This window comes from Myotis davidii, unplaced genomic scaffold (genome assembly GCF_000327345.1).
Source record: "Myotis davidii unplaced genomic scaffold, ASM32734v1 scaffold217, whole genome shotgun sequence".
In the NCBI taxonomy this organism is placed as follows: domain Eukaryota; kingdom Metazoa; phylum Chordata; class Mammalia; order Chiroptera; family Vespertilionidae; genus Myotis; species Myotis davidii.
Genome location: NW_006290034.1, coordinates 4,147,537 through 4,165,492, shown reverse-complemented (window position 1 = coordinate 4,165,492; position 17,956 = coordinate 4,147,537). Strand labels below are relative to the sequence as shown.

At 49.7% G+C, this 17,956-nt stretch overlaps 1 protein-coding gene across 1 annotated transcript in view; it reads right to left on the bottom strand.

Annotated features, from left to right (window-relative positions):
* Positions 1-3,832: 3,832 nt before the first annotated feature.
* NTNG1 (netrin G1) overlaps positions 3,833-17,956 on the bottom strand; it is a 191,581-nt gene continuing 177,457 nt past the window's right edge. The window contains exons 5-6 of the mRNA XM_006763114.2: positions 9,650-9,817; positions 3,833-3,990 (exon numbers count right to left, since the gene is read on the bottom strand). Of these exons, the coding sequence (XP_006763177.1) occupies positions 3,848-3,990; positions 9,650-9,817 (311 nt within the window). The 3' untranslated portion in view covers positions 3,833-3,847. The remainder of the gene's footprint in view (positions 3,991-9,649; positions 9,818-17,956) is intronic.

The following is a 17,956-nucleotide window of genomic DNA, read 5'->3' as shown; positions in this document are numbered from 1 at the left end:
GCGGCCGGGGAGCCATGGTGGGAATGACTGAAAGGAAAGGAGGTGGAGGGATCCGAAGTCTCGCTCTGGAAACCAGTGAGGACTGAGAACCTGGCCAGCGAGACAGACGGGAGTCCTGGTGGTCAGGAGAGATCGGAGAGCAGAGTGCCATGGGCCCAGCCGTGGCTCTTACCTCACTGCCCTCCCCCGGCCTCCTGGGCTGAAGGTCATTACACAAAAGCTCACTGTCCACCCCTGGCCTCCTGGGCTGAAGGTCATTACACAAAAGCTCACCGCCCACCCCTGGCCTCCTGGGCTGAAGGTTATTACCCAAAACCTCACTGCCCTCCCCTGGCCTCCTGGGCTGAAGGTCGGAGGGCGGGAGAGGCCCTGGGGTCTTTCACTTGACTTGCATTGAAGCAGCGCCTTTCCTGAAAGCTTCCCTCCTAGCAGCCCGTCCGGCTTCTGCTGGAACTTTCCCAGAGTCTGGGGACCTCTCATCCCCAAGGCAGCCGATGGCAGCTCTCCGGCAGCTGGGGAGGCTGCAACCTGCGCAGCTCCGTGTGCCCATGGGTCCCCCTCCCTCTTCCTGAGCCAACACATCCACTCGTTACGTAATAGCCCTTCAAACCCCGCTCACATCTGCCACAGGCCAAGCCCTGTGCTCACCGGCCCGCTCAGCTCTCTATGGACACCCCTCCTCAGAGACCGGACCCCCCTCCTCACAGCCTGCTGCTCCCAAGGACGAGGCACTTTTTGTTGTTGTTGTTAATCCTCCCCCGAGGATATTTTTTTCCATTGATTTCCATTGATTTTTAAAGACAGTGGAAAGGAGGGAGGGAGACAGGCAGGGAGGGAGATAAAGAGAGAGAAATATCAATGTGAGAGAGAAACATCCATCAGTTACCTCCATACACACCTGGACCAGGGATCGAACCGGCAACCTAGGTGTGTGCCCTGACCGGGAATCAGGAATCGAACCTGTTGGTGTATGGGCGATGCTCCAACCAACCGAGCCACCCAGCCAGGTCTAATCAAGAGCTTTTCAGAGTCTCCTAGTCAACAGTTTGATACTCCTAGTAGCCAATCTTGCTGCATGTTCCGCACTACCATCGTGTATAATAAACTTAAGACATGATTCTTGCCTAGTGCTTTCACACAGCAACCTGTGCTTGGAACTAATAACTGAGTGCTGACCACCTACCACAGGGCCACCCTCATCATTTTCCTTGAATCTTCACGATTATCATGTGTTAGGTCCTAGCGTTACCCCCATTTTTAGAGGAAAACTGTGCTTAGAGAGTCCAAGTAATTTCCCCTAAGTCTTGAAGGTGGTAAGGGGCGGAGATGAGATTCACACCCAGGTCCATATCACTCCAAAGCCTATGTATACACTCACTATCATAAACAATGGTGTCAGTAACTGGCAAGATCCAGTCCTTTCTGACTGCTGTTCCACATGGCTCCTCTAGGGGGCCGCAGCTCCCTGTCCTGTTCCCTCCTCACCTGGCACTGCCCACCTAAAGGGCCGCTCATTGCTGCCAAGGCCACTGTGAGCCTGGCTCTCCCACTGTCTCTTCTTGGTGTTGGTTCCTTGTTGTCAGGTTAATATCACTGCCATTGACAATGAAGCTAACACAAGGATGGGTTCAACTCAGGGCAAGCAGAAGTATGCGTGGTGGTGGAGGGAAGAGAGACAGAGAGGGAACCATCAATCGGTTGCCTCCCGTAGGCATCCTGACTGGGGATCGAGCCCACAACAACAACCTTTTTGGTGGATGGGATGACGCTCTAACCCACTGGGCCACCCGGCCAGGGCTGGACTGCCTGCTAATGCCATGCTCCAGATGCCGGCCCTCCAGCTCCTGGGTCCACCTAACCTTGGCCGACGCACGGCCCACTTCCTGACGCCCGAGACATTAGAGTGGTGGAACATTCCACCCAGGCCTTGCATTACGTAGACCTGCATCTTCCAGGCGACTTCAATTCCGCGAGGAGCCAGCCACACCTTCCGCACAGCCCTGCTGCCACGGGCTCAGACAGGCCCTGCGTGCTGACATTTCTTTTCCAAGCGCCAAGCAAGCAAAGAACCCTCTAGAGCCGCGCGGTCCAATATGGTAGACATATGTGGCCATTCCGCCTCGCAATATGGCCAGTCCTAATTGAGCTGTTCTGTTTAAGCACAAAACCCACGTCTGACTGCAGAGCCTGAGGGAAAATGTAAACCGTCTCCTTGATCATTTTAATGCTCATTATGTGTTGCAATGATACCATTTCAGACATTCCGGGTACGGTGAGTTGTTAGAATCAACTTACATTTATTTTCTTAAACTTTTTAAGGTGGATAACAAACCATGGAAGGTGACCTGTCTGGTTGGCACGATTTTCTACTGGGCTGGGGATTTGCCTGGTGCCTCGTACAGCCAGCCGGCCGGCCGGGTGTAGATGGGTGCAGAGTTGGTGCAGAACTAAAAAGCAGAGAAGGTTACGCAGGACGCCAGGAGGCTTCTGCTCAGATTTTGAAATTCACATTCCCTGACACCCCACACGACGTGCCGCCTCCCCTGACAAGGTTTTCCGAAGGCCTGCTGACCCTCCGAGCATTGAGGCTGGACCGCGCGACCCCGGCCTCCATCCAGGGCTCCCTGAGTGGTGCCCAACCTTAGAGGCGTAACATCAGCATTGATTTTCGCCATTTATCCTCCCCTGGCGGTCACATGCCCCTTAGATGGATTGCCGTCAGGTTTCTGGTTAAGATTCACTGATGGGAATGATAGCCAGGGTAGCGATAGAGATGTAGATACCATTTAATTTATGGACTCCGGGGCTCCAAGGTCCCTTCTGGCTCAAGAAATATACGAACCACAGACACACCAGCCCTCGTTTTGCGGTGAGGGCTTCCTGGCCGGGTCCCTATTGTGCCACTGAATTTACGGTCTGGCCAGGTACACGGATCCGCGTACGATATTTCAATGTGAGTGGCTCTAGCCATCAGAGGGGCCGGAGCCGGGCCTCAAAGACACCGGCTGGGCAGCTGATGAATTGCTCTCTCTCCTCGCCATAGAGCGTGGCATGAGGTAGCTTTTACTTTATTATTTTAAAGGAGAAACATGGATATTTAATGCTTCTAAATGCAACCTAAGAAAGGACCATCTACTCAGCGAATATAACAGGTGATAAACAGGCTTCCATTCTTCATCACAGTGGGTGAAGAAGAAGAGGAAGAAAGAAAAGCAAGTGGGAAAAGGAATGACGGAGAGAAAAAACAAACACACACCAAGTCTGTCCCAAAGCAGACTCTGAAAAATATCCTGACTTTAAAGAATGGATAAGATAGCTACTTCTAGAACTTGTTAGGAAATGGCATTTGGGTCCTGGCTGGTGTCACTCAGTGGTTAGAGCGTCTGCCCACACACGAAAGGGTCTCAGGTTTGATTCCTGGTCAAGGGCATGCACTTGAGTTGCAGGTTTGATCCCTGGCCCTGGTCCGGGCTCCTGCAGGAAGCAACCAATCCATGTGTCTCACATCTGTTTCTCTCTCCTCCCACCTCTCTATTTCTCCCTCTTCCCCCTCCCTCCATCCCTTCCAGTTTCTCTAAAACTCAAGGGAAAAAACATCCTCCGTGAGGATTAACCAAACATAATAAAAACAATAAAAGAAAATGGCATTTGGTTCGGAAGCAAAGGCATTCTTGAAATCCGTCTCCAACACTAGTGCCAATCGGAACTCGCTGGGTGGCGGAAAAGGCTCAGGTAGCCTTCCAGGCTTGTCAGGGGTCGGGCTGGGCCTTTTTCTGCTCTGAGCGCTGCACGGCCGGCCAGGCAAGCAGGGGGGGCCATGCTGCAGCGGGCGAGGGCAGCGCCCCAGTTACTTACGTCGACAGCCGGCGTGCCAGGAATTGCCCGGCAGACACTCATCACACTTAGGCCCCGTGGCTCCCGCCTTACACTCACAGAATCCCGAGCCATTACAGCGCTCATGGACTGAGCCCAAGGGGTTACAATAACACTCTGCAGAAAGGAGACAACACACAGGCTGGAGAGCAGGCCCAGGGCCGGAGGGTGCCAACACCCGCACCCCCGGCCATCAGCGCCTCGCTTCCTCGGGACGGATGCCGCTAACGAAACGCTCTGGCAAAGGCGGCCCCGGCGGGCCCATCGATTTACCTGCCCGGCCTCCCAGGATATTGTTTTCATGACACAGGAGGAAATCAACCAGAACCTTCCAGGGAGATGAGGCATCGCGCTCCCCACCGCCCACGGGGCCTGATGGAGAGGGCATCGGTGGGGCCTCTTACACGGTCGCGTGAACGCCACCAGCAGGGTGGCCAGCGAGGCTTCACCATCTGCCATCGGGGCCAAAGCTGCTGAAATGACTCAAATGGGCTGGCCTGTGACGCTTCGGGTCCGAGAACCGCCGGACAGGTGTACAGGGCGATACGGACGCACGTGGCTCACTCACAGGCGGGTTTTCCCTTAACTCGGGATGGACACCCTGTAGGGACTGATCTACTGGCTAGTGTGGCGTTTATGCCGCTGAGATGCACACTCAGGAAAGGAAAAGAAATGCCGAGATCCCTTGTAACTTTCTACGTTTGAGACTTTTCTCACTAGATTGTCTGAACTGTGCGTAATAAACAGAAACGGGCCATTTTCCTGACTCGGCCCACAGACAGCCTCATGGGGGTGTTTTTACGGCCTGAAGGCTGGGCCAGGTCCCCTCGGGCTTCCACTGGCCTGAGAGGTTTCAGGACCAGCTGGTTGGCGGTGTGTGGAGTTTGGGGGACAAAGTTTCTTCGCTTATCACCCCTCCGTGGGATCGTGGGCAGGTTCTTGGGCTCCTCCATAACCAGGGGCCCATGAAGAGGTTTTCTTGTTAAAAAAAACCCAACAAACCCCAAGTAAAATCATTCCAAGCAAATAACCGAACAACCACCATGAGCAGCCCTGGGAGTCCCAGTTTAGTGTCACCCAGTTGAGCACCCGTTAGCCGTGGAGACTCAGGGTTTAATACCACAGCGGGCCAGAGGCCCCATCTCACTCTTTCTGCCATGGGAACTAATTAGCTACTTTCTTCAAAAAAAATGTGGAAGGCCTTAGAACTGTGATTTATTTCGTGGTGATTAAATCATTTTCCCCCTCTTTATAGTTCAGCATTCTGCTGCTGCAAACATGTAGAAGACGAATAGGTATACACAGGGAAAACTAAAACGAGGTTAACTAAAATGCTCTCTCCTTGGCTGGCATGGTTTGTCAATAACTAGTTTTATTTTAAATCGGCATTTCCTATTTTAATGTGTGTGAGTAGGGGGTTGTTGTTTAAAAATTTTTAAAATAGTAATTCTGTTATGGCTTTAAGATGTTTTTCTGTGCATATGTATAAGTATGCACCTATCTCCAAACTGTAAGATGTTTTTTACTGTTTAATGTCTATATGTTGACAATAAACCACCAATGTTTTGTTAGTGGTGGAATTTTCTTTGGCCAACATGAATTCACATACTACCCTAGTCAATTAGCCCATAAAAATTGATTATTATGCCCTGACCAGTTTGGCTCAGTGGATAGAGCGTCGGCCTGTGGACTGAAGGGTCCCAGGTTTGATTCCGGTCAAGGGCATGTACCTTGGTTGTGGGCACATCCCCAGTAGGGAGTGTGCAAGAGGCAGCTGAATCAATGTTTCTCTCTCATCGATGTTTCTAACTCTTTATCACTCGCCTTCTCCCTTCCTCTCTGTAAAAAAATCAATAAAATATACTTTAAAAAATTGATTATGATAAGGTTTTAGATGCAAAAATATGTAAACAAAGTTGTTTTATTTCTTCCTCAAAAATGTGAAACGTCTAAACCACGGAATATGCCAGTGGTTGTCTTAGGAAACGGTGTAGGTGTAATGAACTTACTCGAACAGTCATGAGAATGAATAACAAGAAGAGGTGGGGCTACACTCCACCTTCCACACAAATACTTGGGTTTAAAAGTATATTATTGATGGGACTATGCTGTACGGTAGGTGCTGGGCTGAGGAGGATGGCCTTGGAGAATTTTTTTTCTTCTATGAAACTAGGAAGAATAGGCAGCACTGCTAGACTGAAAAACACCAGGAAACATGTTGGGACGTTTGATTCCATAGTTACGTTGCAATTGATTGATAGGTTCAAAGTGTCTTGCGTTTGCTTTGCTCTAAAGAAGGGACCGCTGATGGCCTGAACTGAGGTTTCAATATCAGCTGAGCTACGTTTAGTAGCAACGGCTGGGCCCCGGCAGTGACTACCCAACGTCACACACCGGGCATCCGCTAGCTTCCTGCTGGAGTGTCTATGGGACGAGGCGTGCAAGCCTACCCTCTCCACGTAATTGCTGCGTCATACAGGGCCATGCCACGCATCTCTGGAGACACGGCTGTGTTTGGAATTTGTGTGAAAACCGGTAAATTCACCAGCGATCCCAAAGCAGCGATCACTGTGGCAACATGGATCTGGCTGCATTTTACATTTGCCGGATTATAAAATGATGCCAGCGGTGTACAGCTATTTCAACAGAGTCCACGTTTGGTCAGAGATTATGGGCTGTTCCCCAGCGGATTTGACGGCCAGCTGTTAAAGCGCCGTTTAAAAAAATATTTAGAGAAGATTTAGATGAAGTTCACATTTTTGTGAGATTACCGCCCGATTCTGTGCAAAGTCGCTGGGTAGATACCCATTCGTTTCCATGAGTGCTTTCTGTAAACATGAGTTCCTTGTGGTGTAGCCTCTCAAATTCAATCCTCAGTCCTGCCCTAAGCCCTGTGGGGAGCTTAGTGTGGGGAACAGTGAGAAGGGTCCTATGCCTGACAGGGCTAACCTTGGGCCTTGGCCATGAGCCACAGGCTGCCCATGGCCCCAGGGAGCAACCCTCAGCCTCAGTCTCGATTTCCCTGCCCTTGGTGGCTCCTGTGGGAAAACTGGAATCTAAATGTTATTGCTTCGTTGCACATACGCATGTGTGGGCTAAAGACAAAAGACAGACCATTGCTGATACCAGCTGGCCACACGTTTCAGTTCATTCTCTAAAAACAATTTCCTCCCCTTAGGAAAAGGGCAACAATTTAAGGAGCGGGTGTGTGGGGGACATTGTAGCTTCTGGCTAATGTAGGTAACGGCACCTCACAACACCCACCTCTGTGCTTACCAAGTCCCTTCCTTGGTTTGAAGAGTGTAAAATAGTGCTCTCCAAAGATTTCTAAGTTCTAGAATTCCCCAAAGGTTTAGGGTTTTAATGAACAGACTTTCCAGGATTTAAAGTTTCTTGTACGACCCTAGGGTGTAAGAAAGATAGAATGGCACCTGTATAGAAGAGAAGAAAGTAGCACAGGGGAAAATGTGTGTGGGATGATTTTTTAAAAAAGTAGAATAAAAAATGTCTACGTAAGCTTTCCATGTTTTATCTGCAGCTTATGTTTTACAAGACAAAAGCGGAATGGGCTGTCCTCTTGTCTGTGGATAATCAAGCGTGGATTCAACGATACAACTATCTCTCTTAGAATCGGAGAGGGAGCGCAGATTGCCCTTCATAGATTTTAGGACCCGGAAAAAGGCCCAACTCCCTCAGAACAGAATATTACTCCAAATAGCACACGTTGGGGCGTTGTTACATTACCTGCAATGAGAAAGTCCCTGGGATAGAATCTTTTCTCTTGGGGCCTTTTTCTTTATTTCAAGTAATATGAAATTAAGTTATAAAACCTTGTAATCGTACGTAAATAGAAATAATTAGGTTTCATTCCTGCGCTCCTATTTATTTTGCCTTTTCTCTTGCTTCCATATTTATGGTGTGGCATTTATATATTTTTACAGGTGACATTCAGCAACATGGAACTCTGCATTCCAAATTCAGACAGCTACGTGTCTTTGGGTTGTTAGTAATATCCTCAAGTCTTTGTAACCCCGGTGTTAGAAAGGCAACCGAATTTCTGTTCCTAAGGTTGGAGTGGAATTGTGGCTCTCATTCCAAAAGCATTCCAGGGGGGCGGGGCAGGTTGGAAGGGATCAATGGGGAAGAAGGGGGACATATGTAATACTTTCAACAATAAAGATTGATAAAAAAAATATAAGAAAAAATCTGAGAAGCATAGCTTTGCTAATTGGATCAGGGAGGCTGGGAGAATGTGTTCAAGCTTTGAAGTCAGAAAAGGGACTCTTTGCTAACGCCACATGATGTGCGTCAACTTGCCTTACTTTTCTCAACTAGAAAATGGGAAATTATCAGTGGAACACTTACCCCTGACACCCCCCCAACCCCCCCCCCCCACACACACACACCGCTTTGTTAATGAGGATCAAGTAAAAAAACACATTCACAGTCAGCCCACAGTTCACCAAGAGCTTCCGCGCCTCCCACGGGATCCCCATGTGACCAGGGGTTCTCAGATGACTTACCTAAGGCACATGGCTATTAAATAGCACACTGGGACTTGAACCCAGGTCTCCGGCCTCTAAGTCCAGTGATTTCTCCACTAATTCACAAATGATAAGTGAGGAAGGCTTTGAAAAATAGGACATACTGGAGACATACACAGTCGAATGTAAACTTGGCCCAACCGAATTCAAAACAAGGTGTACAGCTAGTTAAATGAGACCTATATGTCCTTGACAATCCAATCGGAGAGCGATAATCACACAATTGCATATTGATTGGGTTCCTTTTTTTGATGAAAAGTCCATCTGTCATTTTTCAGCTCCTGTATTCTGTTGAAATTAGTCTCTATGTGAAATATTCTACCTTTAAAATGGGTTGCCTATATGGTTATACCCATTAGTGTGGTAACGGATACACAGCCTTTACCATTTTGAATATATGCATTTCTCCCTAGAAAATGATGACGTGAAATTCCATTTATTGGTTCTTACTTCTCTATCAGCTCCCTTTCTTAAAGACGGGTCCCACTCTGCACAGGCAGGAGGGTTTGTTTGTTTTTTTGGGGGATGGGAAGGCCCCTGATTCTCTCCAGTTGACATGGTCAACCGTCATGGTGGGTGGGGACAGCGCCCCAGGGACCCAACCCCGTGACTCAATTTTCCAGGACTCACGAAGCTAAGTGAATTAACCATCTAGAATAATTTTGAGAAACTGCTTCTCTTTTTGGGGACTGTAGAAAAATCCAATAAATGGGATTTCTTTTCTATGGATGAAAAAGGCAGGCAAGGCTTCTACATTACCAACTGCATGTGGCTTTCAGTTGCAAATGGCAATATTTGTAATCAACCAACATTTGTTGATTAGCAATTATGTGCAAGAGGTTGTATCCTAACTTCTCACATCGATAATTCAAGCCCCTAGAATGAGTCCCCATTTTGAATGTTGAATGCATAGCTTCACTTTAAGGTTAGGCTGAAATGACCAGGTTTTAAGAATTCATGCAAAAGGAAAATGGAAAATTCTTTATCTCCGAAACATTTTTCAGCTCATTATCATCTTTAAAGCAACAGTCACATAAGGATTCGCCATATATTTCCCCAACTACGATTTCAACCAGCACATGTGAATTTTAAGTCTACCACAGGGATGCTGTCCCCGTTGAGAAAGTTCCTTCTGGCTCAGCCGTGGTACAAATCCCCAGCCTCTCCGCCTTCCATAGCTCCCCATCGCGTGAAAGGCACAGAACAGTAGCTGAAATGATAAGGGGACTGACCTATGCACACATTCTCATCGTCCAGCTGTGCCGAAGCATTTCGGAAGTAGCCCAGCCTGCATAACTCACAGTGCTGCCCTCTAGTGTTGTGCTTACAGCTCACGCAAATGACTGTATTTAGCAGATCGATATAACTGCATCGATTGGAGTGGCCGAAGCATTCGCAGTCTTGCAAGGAAGAAGAGAAATGTATACAGAGTGTATACGGCAGCGGAAGAGTCATCGCACACCACATGCTTGGATACAATGAGGGTGGGGAGGAGATGGAGGCATGGCATTACATCTATGCGGTGCGACATGACACATGGCGGCGGCAGGTGGCTGTGACGGGCATGGAGGGAGCATCTGTTGCGAGCGGGAGAGAGAGGCCGGACATTCAGAACAGGACGGGAGGCTGTCAGTTCTTGGCAGACAGGATGAACAGAAGCATTTGCAGGTGCACACCTTTTAATATCTGGGAAGGCTTGGCTTCCGTGGATGCGAAAGTCTAATTTTTGCACACGGGGAACTTTGCTGTCTTTGCATCCCTTGCCCCGTTTCCTGTCCGTCTTTGCAGACCGACAAAAGAGGAGGGGACACGTGTGAGCACCTAAGGCCTGAATCTGTCATCACCCACGGCTCCTTGGACTAGAGCAGTGGTTCTCAACCTTCTGGTCCTTTAAATACAGTGACCCAACCATAAAATTATTTTTGTTGCTCCTTCATAACGGTCATGCTGCTACTGTTATGAATCGTCATGTAAATATCTGATAGGCAGGATGGTCTTAGGCGACCCCTGTGAAAGGGTTGTTCGACCGCCAAAGGGGTCGCAACCCACAGGTTGAGAACCGCTGACCTAAGGCCTGAATCTGTCATCACCCATGGCTCCGTGGACTAGAGTCTCTCACTACTGATGCTGTCAAGAGAGGAACCCATTCAGGGGTTCATAGAATGCATGGCCAGTTTAACAGGGATCCAGACAACTAGATACTCTTTTTGTTTTGTTTTCTTCCCCCAAATGTCAAGAGGAAAGATGGCCTCTGAGAGCCTCTTGCCAGGCCAGACCCGCATGTTTGCTAACATGCAGAGAAAGTATAAAAAGCAGGGAGGTTATTTGTGTAAAAAACAGGGGTTCTTGCTATTTCTTTTCCTTCCAAGTTTCAAGCTAAGTCTTCGACAATAGAAAGACCGGGCAGCTCCCGTATCCCCAGGATTTTTTCCTCTGTCTCCTCAAAATGTTGGCGGTGCCTCTGACACTTCGGGGTGACAATGATAAGAACCAGACGAGGAAATGGGGCCGAGAGGATGAGAACAGGTCAGGGAGGGTGCATCTCAACCAAAGCAAGAGGTTGTTCATCTAATTCAACCTTTTTAAAGGAAGTGATAAAGACCAAACCTCCGCTGGTAGCCACAACTGTCAAATCAGCCCCTTAGAAAAAGGTGAGGGGTAACTAGACGGGGATCTAATTTGTCCTCTCAAAAGAGGGGGGTAGACCTCGCTGGGCATCTAAGAGGACAGTCAACCAGGATACTGCCAACCTCGTCTACCTAAGAACACTCCTCGCACTACTGCCTGGCTTCTATGTCCTCTCACCAGGAAGCCAAAGACAGTCGCTATTTGAGCCCATCCATCCATCCATTCTTTCACGCACTCAGTCAATACCTTTTGGGTTTGTCTACCATGTGCCAGGCACTATGGGAGGTGCTGAGTGAAGCTTTTGGCCTAGATAAAATTTTGGAAGTACGGCCTTTGATGACCAAAATAAAAATGAATAAGCATCATCACATCACAAATGAATAAGGAAGAAGGGAGGAGACTAGACTTCTCCTTTTTTTTAATAAAGAATTAACATGCTTTACCCATCGGAATGCTATGGATTATGCAGTGGAGCGCCGGTTCCGACAGCAGAGAGCTGAGGTCACGGTTCTGACAGAATGACCTAAAGTTCGGACCGAGGCAGAGGAGGACACTGGAAATGGTGAAGGAACAGGGTCAGCATCGTGGGGGCTCCAGAGGCAAGAAGGAGGGGAGGCTCCCGATGGAAGGCCGCCTGTGTCCCTGCGGGTGTGCCGGGTGGGGATGGAGATGGGGATCGGGGGACCCAGAGCGAGGAGAGGACTGGGAAGCCGTGGGACTCCAATGTGGGAGGTGGGGAAGAAGGTACTTGCATCAGTTTAGTAGTTGTAGGGCATGCCACGTTAAAGAGATAACGCTAGAATTACAGATCACCAAATGAAATTCTCCTGGGAAACAACAAGCACTTCGCCCCAATACACTCTATCTCCCTGAAGTACAGTTTCCTGCGGTGGCATTTCTGACTCCCGAGGGAACCTAAAAGGCCTCAAAAACGTCCCTTGGTTGAGGGTTTGAAACAGGGAGAATCTTTTTGGTCTGGAGACGCCTCACAGAGGTGGTAGCAGGGAGGAGACCCGAGTCTGACATCTCGTTCCCAACGACTTCTTCCAGCTGCCTGGCCTCCTGAGGAGTGGGCTGCCCCTCCCGGCAGGGGTCTCAGCGCTGTCCTCCCTGGTCCCTACCCCAGGTTGGTCCTCGGGGCACCTAATGTAACAGCTTGTGTCAAAAGCATCCTTGAAGGGATACATTCATCCCAGGAGCTTTCAGAACGACACAGGGGTCCCTGTTGTTAAGAAGCTACTTTAGTGGGTAAGACAAGCAGGTGCTCAGATAGAACACAGAATGGCTCGGGTCAGAACACCCACGGTGCCACACGCGGCCTCCGGAGAAACGCAGAGACTCCAGAGGAGTTAGGAAAACTGACTTCACGCCAGACTTAATATGAAACCTCCGAGGGGAGGTCGAGTGTATTTAAAAAAAAAAAAAAGGAGGGAATGAGCGTTTCAGGGGAAAGGAGTCATGTGTACAGAGGCAGGAAGTTGGGCGTTTCATGACCTGGTTCCTTTGTGGATGTTGAGGGTTCGGTAACGTCTGCCCCATGGCCAGACCACATCTGAGCTCCATCTGGCAAAGTTTAAGAAAAAAAATGTAGATTTCCGAGTTCCACACTTGAACCCAGTCCACGAATGTCCAGAGATATGTCAAATGTGACTGGCACTGATTTTTTGCATTTAAGGAATGGTACACATTTGTGGGATGACATTAACTATTTGTTTCCAGATCCTCTTTTGAAAGTCAATATATTATTTTTGATGAGAATAAATGATATAAGTAATTATATAGCGATAGACGAAATCCTACGTAGCTCAACACCCAACATTATAAACTTATTCAGAAGGTAAGGGAATCTTTTACACGCCTTACCATCTAGGAAACGGGCTAGTGGACACTTGATTCTTTTAACACTTCTAAGACTCTCCCCAGACTTTGATAAGTTGCCTTGCTTGGCTGTGATGTAAACTTGAGAATGCAAAACGAGAAAAAGACCTTGGAAAGCGATTTGAAAAACATGAGGACACTAGATAAACGCAAGACGTTGCACATGTAATTCTGAAACTGCCGTGTTCGCTTTCAGTATTCTGTGAATTCACCACTCCCCAGCAATGAGTCTTCCCAAGATGGGCACGGAATCCACGAATGATCATTCCTGATTTCGTCCGAGAGGCATTAGCATCTTAAGATCCTGAAGGAATAGCTCAATGACTCTTTGATCGTCCAGTTCACGGACCTACCCTCTCCCCGCTTCCCTTTTCACAAGAATGGAATCCTTGGTCCATCCTGGTAATTACTTCCTTTCACATATTCTCACTCCCCTGTCTCCTGTGCCCTCCCCACGCCCCCACCCCCCAATCATCATCTCCTGGGCAAGTCGGGTCCTGGTTATACCCAACTCTCTAGCTCTCCGTGCCTATACACCTAACAGCTGACTGTGGGGGTTTTATCCAACCATTTGGGATAAAGTCTCACTTTAAGTTCATGACCATCACTCTTCATGGGTCCTCGGAGCTGCCTGGCAACCCTCCCTGAGCAAGGGGCTTCTCTCTCTGTTCTCCGCCTTCACACCCACCATTGTTTCCCTTCCCTTTCTGCCCGTCTCCTCCCACGTCTCAGGGCGCAGTCACTGGCCCTCTGCTCTTCAGGCTCACCCTAGAGCCAGGGTTGTTTTTGTTCTGCTTGTTAATCAGCCCCCGAGGATATATTTTTCCACTGAGTTTTAGAGAGAGTGGAAGAGAGAGAGACAGAAAGAGAGAAGCATGGATGTGAGAGAGACACATCGATTGGTTGCCTCCTGTACTCACCCCAACTAGGGCCAGGGATCAAGCCTGTCACTGAGGTACAAGCCCTTGATGGAATGGCACCTGGACCTTGGGCTGATGCTCTGTCCACTGAGCCACACGGGCGAGGGCTGTTACTGTTTTGTAATCCAGCTTCATGACTTCATACACCATCTACATGCTAACCTTCCCCAAACACTGTGAACCCCTGATTTTGCAGACCTCAATTTAACAGACTTTGGATTTAACGGACAACATTTCTGGTCTGTATGTATCCACACCATTCAGATTCCCTAAGAGTCTGGCTATATCCGATACATTAGAGAGTTTAGAAAAACGACAGCTGCCCGGGAAGATATAGCTGAGTTAGCGATTAGTTTAGCAGGCAGCTGACCATGGGTCTACGCAGGTCCAATTCAGGTGCGTGGCCTAACGACTGCCCATGACACTGTGACATGCACACGCATACACACACACATACACACACACACAGGCGTGATAACCCAGCCTCCGGGCTGCTCGGCTCCTGAAGGAGTTAGATTCCCTGGGTTTCCAATCCATTTGGAAGCCCCTCAAAAGCTGCGTGAAAGCACATGGGGGGAACGCGGGGGGCATAAGGCGTGGCATCAATCCTACGGTGTCTGCTCTCCCCATGTTCTGACCAGCTTCCCCCTTTCTCCAGGGGCCTCGGGAGGACCAGCTGGGCGTTGATGAAACTCGGGAAGAGGGTTTGGCTACATTCGCTAAGGAAAGGGGAAGCTATTGTGGTCACTTTCACCAGGTGGGGCCGAACCCAAACTGGATGTAGCTAATCAATCTATTTATGGGTAAGAGGCGTTCACTTCAAAAAAGAAAAACATATGCCCAGCAGTCAAGGGTGGAAGACAAGACACACCTGTCACAGGGGACGTTGGAAGGAAAAAGGCAAACTAAGAATAGGAGTCTTTAGGTTTCCTGGGGAAAAAAATCTCCATTCTGTGACTGACAGATGCCACCTGGCACAGGCCATCCATGAGTCCCAGAGGAGACGCTGCTGGCTCTCACTTAAAGACTGTGGCCTGATTGTTCTTCTCGGGTCATGGTCATGGCTTACGCCCAGTGTCGAGCGTCCCTCGCATTGGTTCAAATTCACTCCAACTAAGGTTTGGAAGCAGAAACCCCAAGGGGTGTCATTTGTTACAACATCCAGTGGGCACCGCATACAGCCTCTGCCCTTCTGTTCTCATGAAGAGCATCCTCGAAGTTCACACCGCGTGGGTCTCCGTGTTTTCAGTTCGAATGGACAACAGTGTTCATACGCTCACACTCATGCTACACGGGAACCTAAGCTGCTCTGATTCTAAGTCACACACGGATCTTTCGGAAAACAAAGTTGCAGCGTTGTTGGTTTGCAGCAACTTTCTGAGTGAAGCTTTCCCCCCCTCCCTCTTACAGGTGACATTCCCAGGACCAGGGGATGCATGGCTCGGTGTCAGGCCACATGCCTCACCAATAAGCTGATGGGAACACCCCACAGATATTCCCGATTCATACAGGACAAGGTTTCACAACACACAGCGCAGGGGACCACTGTATGAATCCCAGAACTCCTACCTCTCTTGTGGTTTGCAACTTGAACGGAAGGAACTGTTGACAAAGCTACTTTGGGAGCCACTGGACAGGTTCAAAAGAATGAACAGCACATTAGAAACCATCGCGCAATGTTCCCATGGCAACCACTTACCACCAACCCGCCGGGGAGGAGCCCTACTAGTACATGGCGGCTACTCATGTGTGTCCTTCCCGGGAGTCTGTTTCCTCACGGAGGGGAGTCTTATCTGTGGCTGAAGATGGCCTAACCCTGTCTAAAATAAGTCTAGAGGCTTTCTTTTCAGGGGCAAGAGTAACTACCACTCCCATCAAGAATCCCGTTATGGCCCTGACCAGTTTGGCTCAGTGGATAGAGCGTCAGCCTGCGGACTCAAGGGTCTCAGGTTCGATTCCGGTCAAGGGCACGTACCTTGGTTGCGAACACATCCCCAGTAGGGAGTGTGCAGGAGGCGGCTGACAGATGTTTCTCTCTCATCCATGTTTCTAACTCTCTACCCCTCTCCCTTCTTCTCTGTAAAAAATCAATAAAATATATTTTTAAAAAAAAGAATCCCGTTATGCAAAGATCAGTCTAGGATAGTGGTCGGCCAACTCATTAGTCAACAGAGCCAAATATCAAAATTTCTTTTTAGAGCCAAATTTTTTAAACTTAAACTATAAAGGTAGGTACACTGTTATTAACTTAATTAGGGCACTCCTAAGGCTTAGGGAGAGCCACACTCAAGGGGCCAAAGAGCCGCATGTGGCTTGTGAGCCATAGTTTGCCGACTACAGGTCTAAGAGCAATATGGCTACTGTGGGACTCCCCGGGGTCCCTCTCTTAAAACAGTAGTTTGCGTTGCTGAGTTAATCAGCTGTATCGTTGCCTCCGTTCGCCATGTCATTCTCTCTGTGGGACCACACGCTACCCAGACACTGGGCAGATGACCTCTGTTGAACTGATAAGACATCACAGCCCATTGTAACCACTTCCACCATTCAGTAGCACCTGGACCTGGCTCTCAGGGTGACCTTGAACCTGTCCACCTTGCAAAAACGGAGCCTCCTTCCCAACGTGGATTACCTGTGTCATGAGACCCGTCGCTAACGGCAGGCGTTTTGCTCTAAGTTTGCCTGCCGTTTCTTTTCCGATTATTTGTGGGGAGTTACTGCTGTGGAAACAGCCCCAGAGCACAGAGCTGGATGCTCCCTGCGGACGTTGACAAGATAAATCTGGGCTGCACAGAACTGGCCTCCGCCGGGAAGCGCACCGTTAGCTGAAATCGCAAGTCCCAGCACTTTACTCCACGGGGCTGCCCCCAGATCCATTCACCTGAACTCATTACCTCGTCCTAACGTGGGCGGCCGGCACGAACCGAGGACACTGCTGGGAGCCTGGTGTCCGTGACCCACAGACACAGGGCCAAACAAGGACTTGCTGTCTCGGGGCCTGGACGATGCTGCTCCGTCCATCTCCACACCAGGGCAGGGGGTGCAGTGCAAGAGCCTGTCCTGCCTCCTCTGTTGGGTCTGAAATTCAGTGGGCAGGGCCGCTAGCCCTCGCCCGGACCTCACAGAGCTCCTCTAACACGGGGGGATGGAGCGCGATTTCTCCCACGTCTGAACGCAGGAGAGCCACTCGGAGCATTTGATTATAATTCTGTTTACTGGTGATGCGTGTAGCCAGGACGGCCTCCATTTCAGCACTCGGGTCAAGGTCGGGTGACGCAGCCCTCCAAGGGGACGCCCCAAGCCTGCTAACATGCCGTTTTGTGTAGCAGCTATTTGGGGTCCTCCCTTCCCCCACGTCCCCCGGGTCTGTACTCATTCGAGTTTAAAAGGAGCACCCGCAGGGGACGAAGGAAGGGGAACCACAGCCGTGCCCTGTTCCCTTTGAGAAGGGAGGAGGCACAGGAGTGCCACATCCTAGCCGGTGAACTCCCCTTTGTGCCTAGGGAGAGCTACGGCCTGGATGTTAGTGCGAGAGGAACGTTCCGATGCGTCTCCAGCATCTTGGGGCCCAGTTTTTAAAAGTTGTTTCCTCTCGTGTCATCGCGCCGCCGTCTGCCAGGCTCCCTTATGTATGTATTTACGTTTGATGTTGAAAGTCAGAACAGAACGAGGGCCCTCGGGCAGACAACACGGTGGCTCGCAGGCCGGCAGAAGTGGCTGTGGATTCACAGAAGATGACAAGAGGGAGGGGGGAGGCCCAGCAGAGGCCATGCACCGTGATTGATGGGGGCGGGGGAGAGATGGAGAGAGAGAGAGTGGGAGATGGGTGTGTGTGTGTGGGGGGGGATCTAAATTTCAATAAGTCAATATAGAGCAACCGTCAGAGAAAGCTGGTCTCCTTGGGGGTGGCCATCCTGCCTTGACATGAATTGTCCCCGACCCTCGATACAACGGATGTAGCAGTTTCCTGAACAAAAGCAAAGGCAGGCAGTGGAGCGATGCCTGAGCCACTCACAAGCCTGTGGGCCTCATTGGTGGCGGCCTGCGTGGGACGGCCACGGCACCCTGGGATGGTCCTGGGACGCCTGCCGTTCCGTGTAGCACGGCCTACAGCTC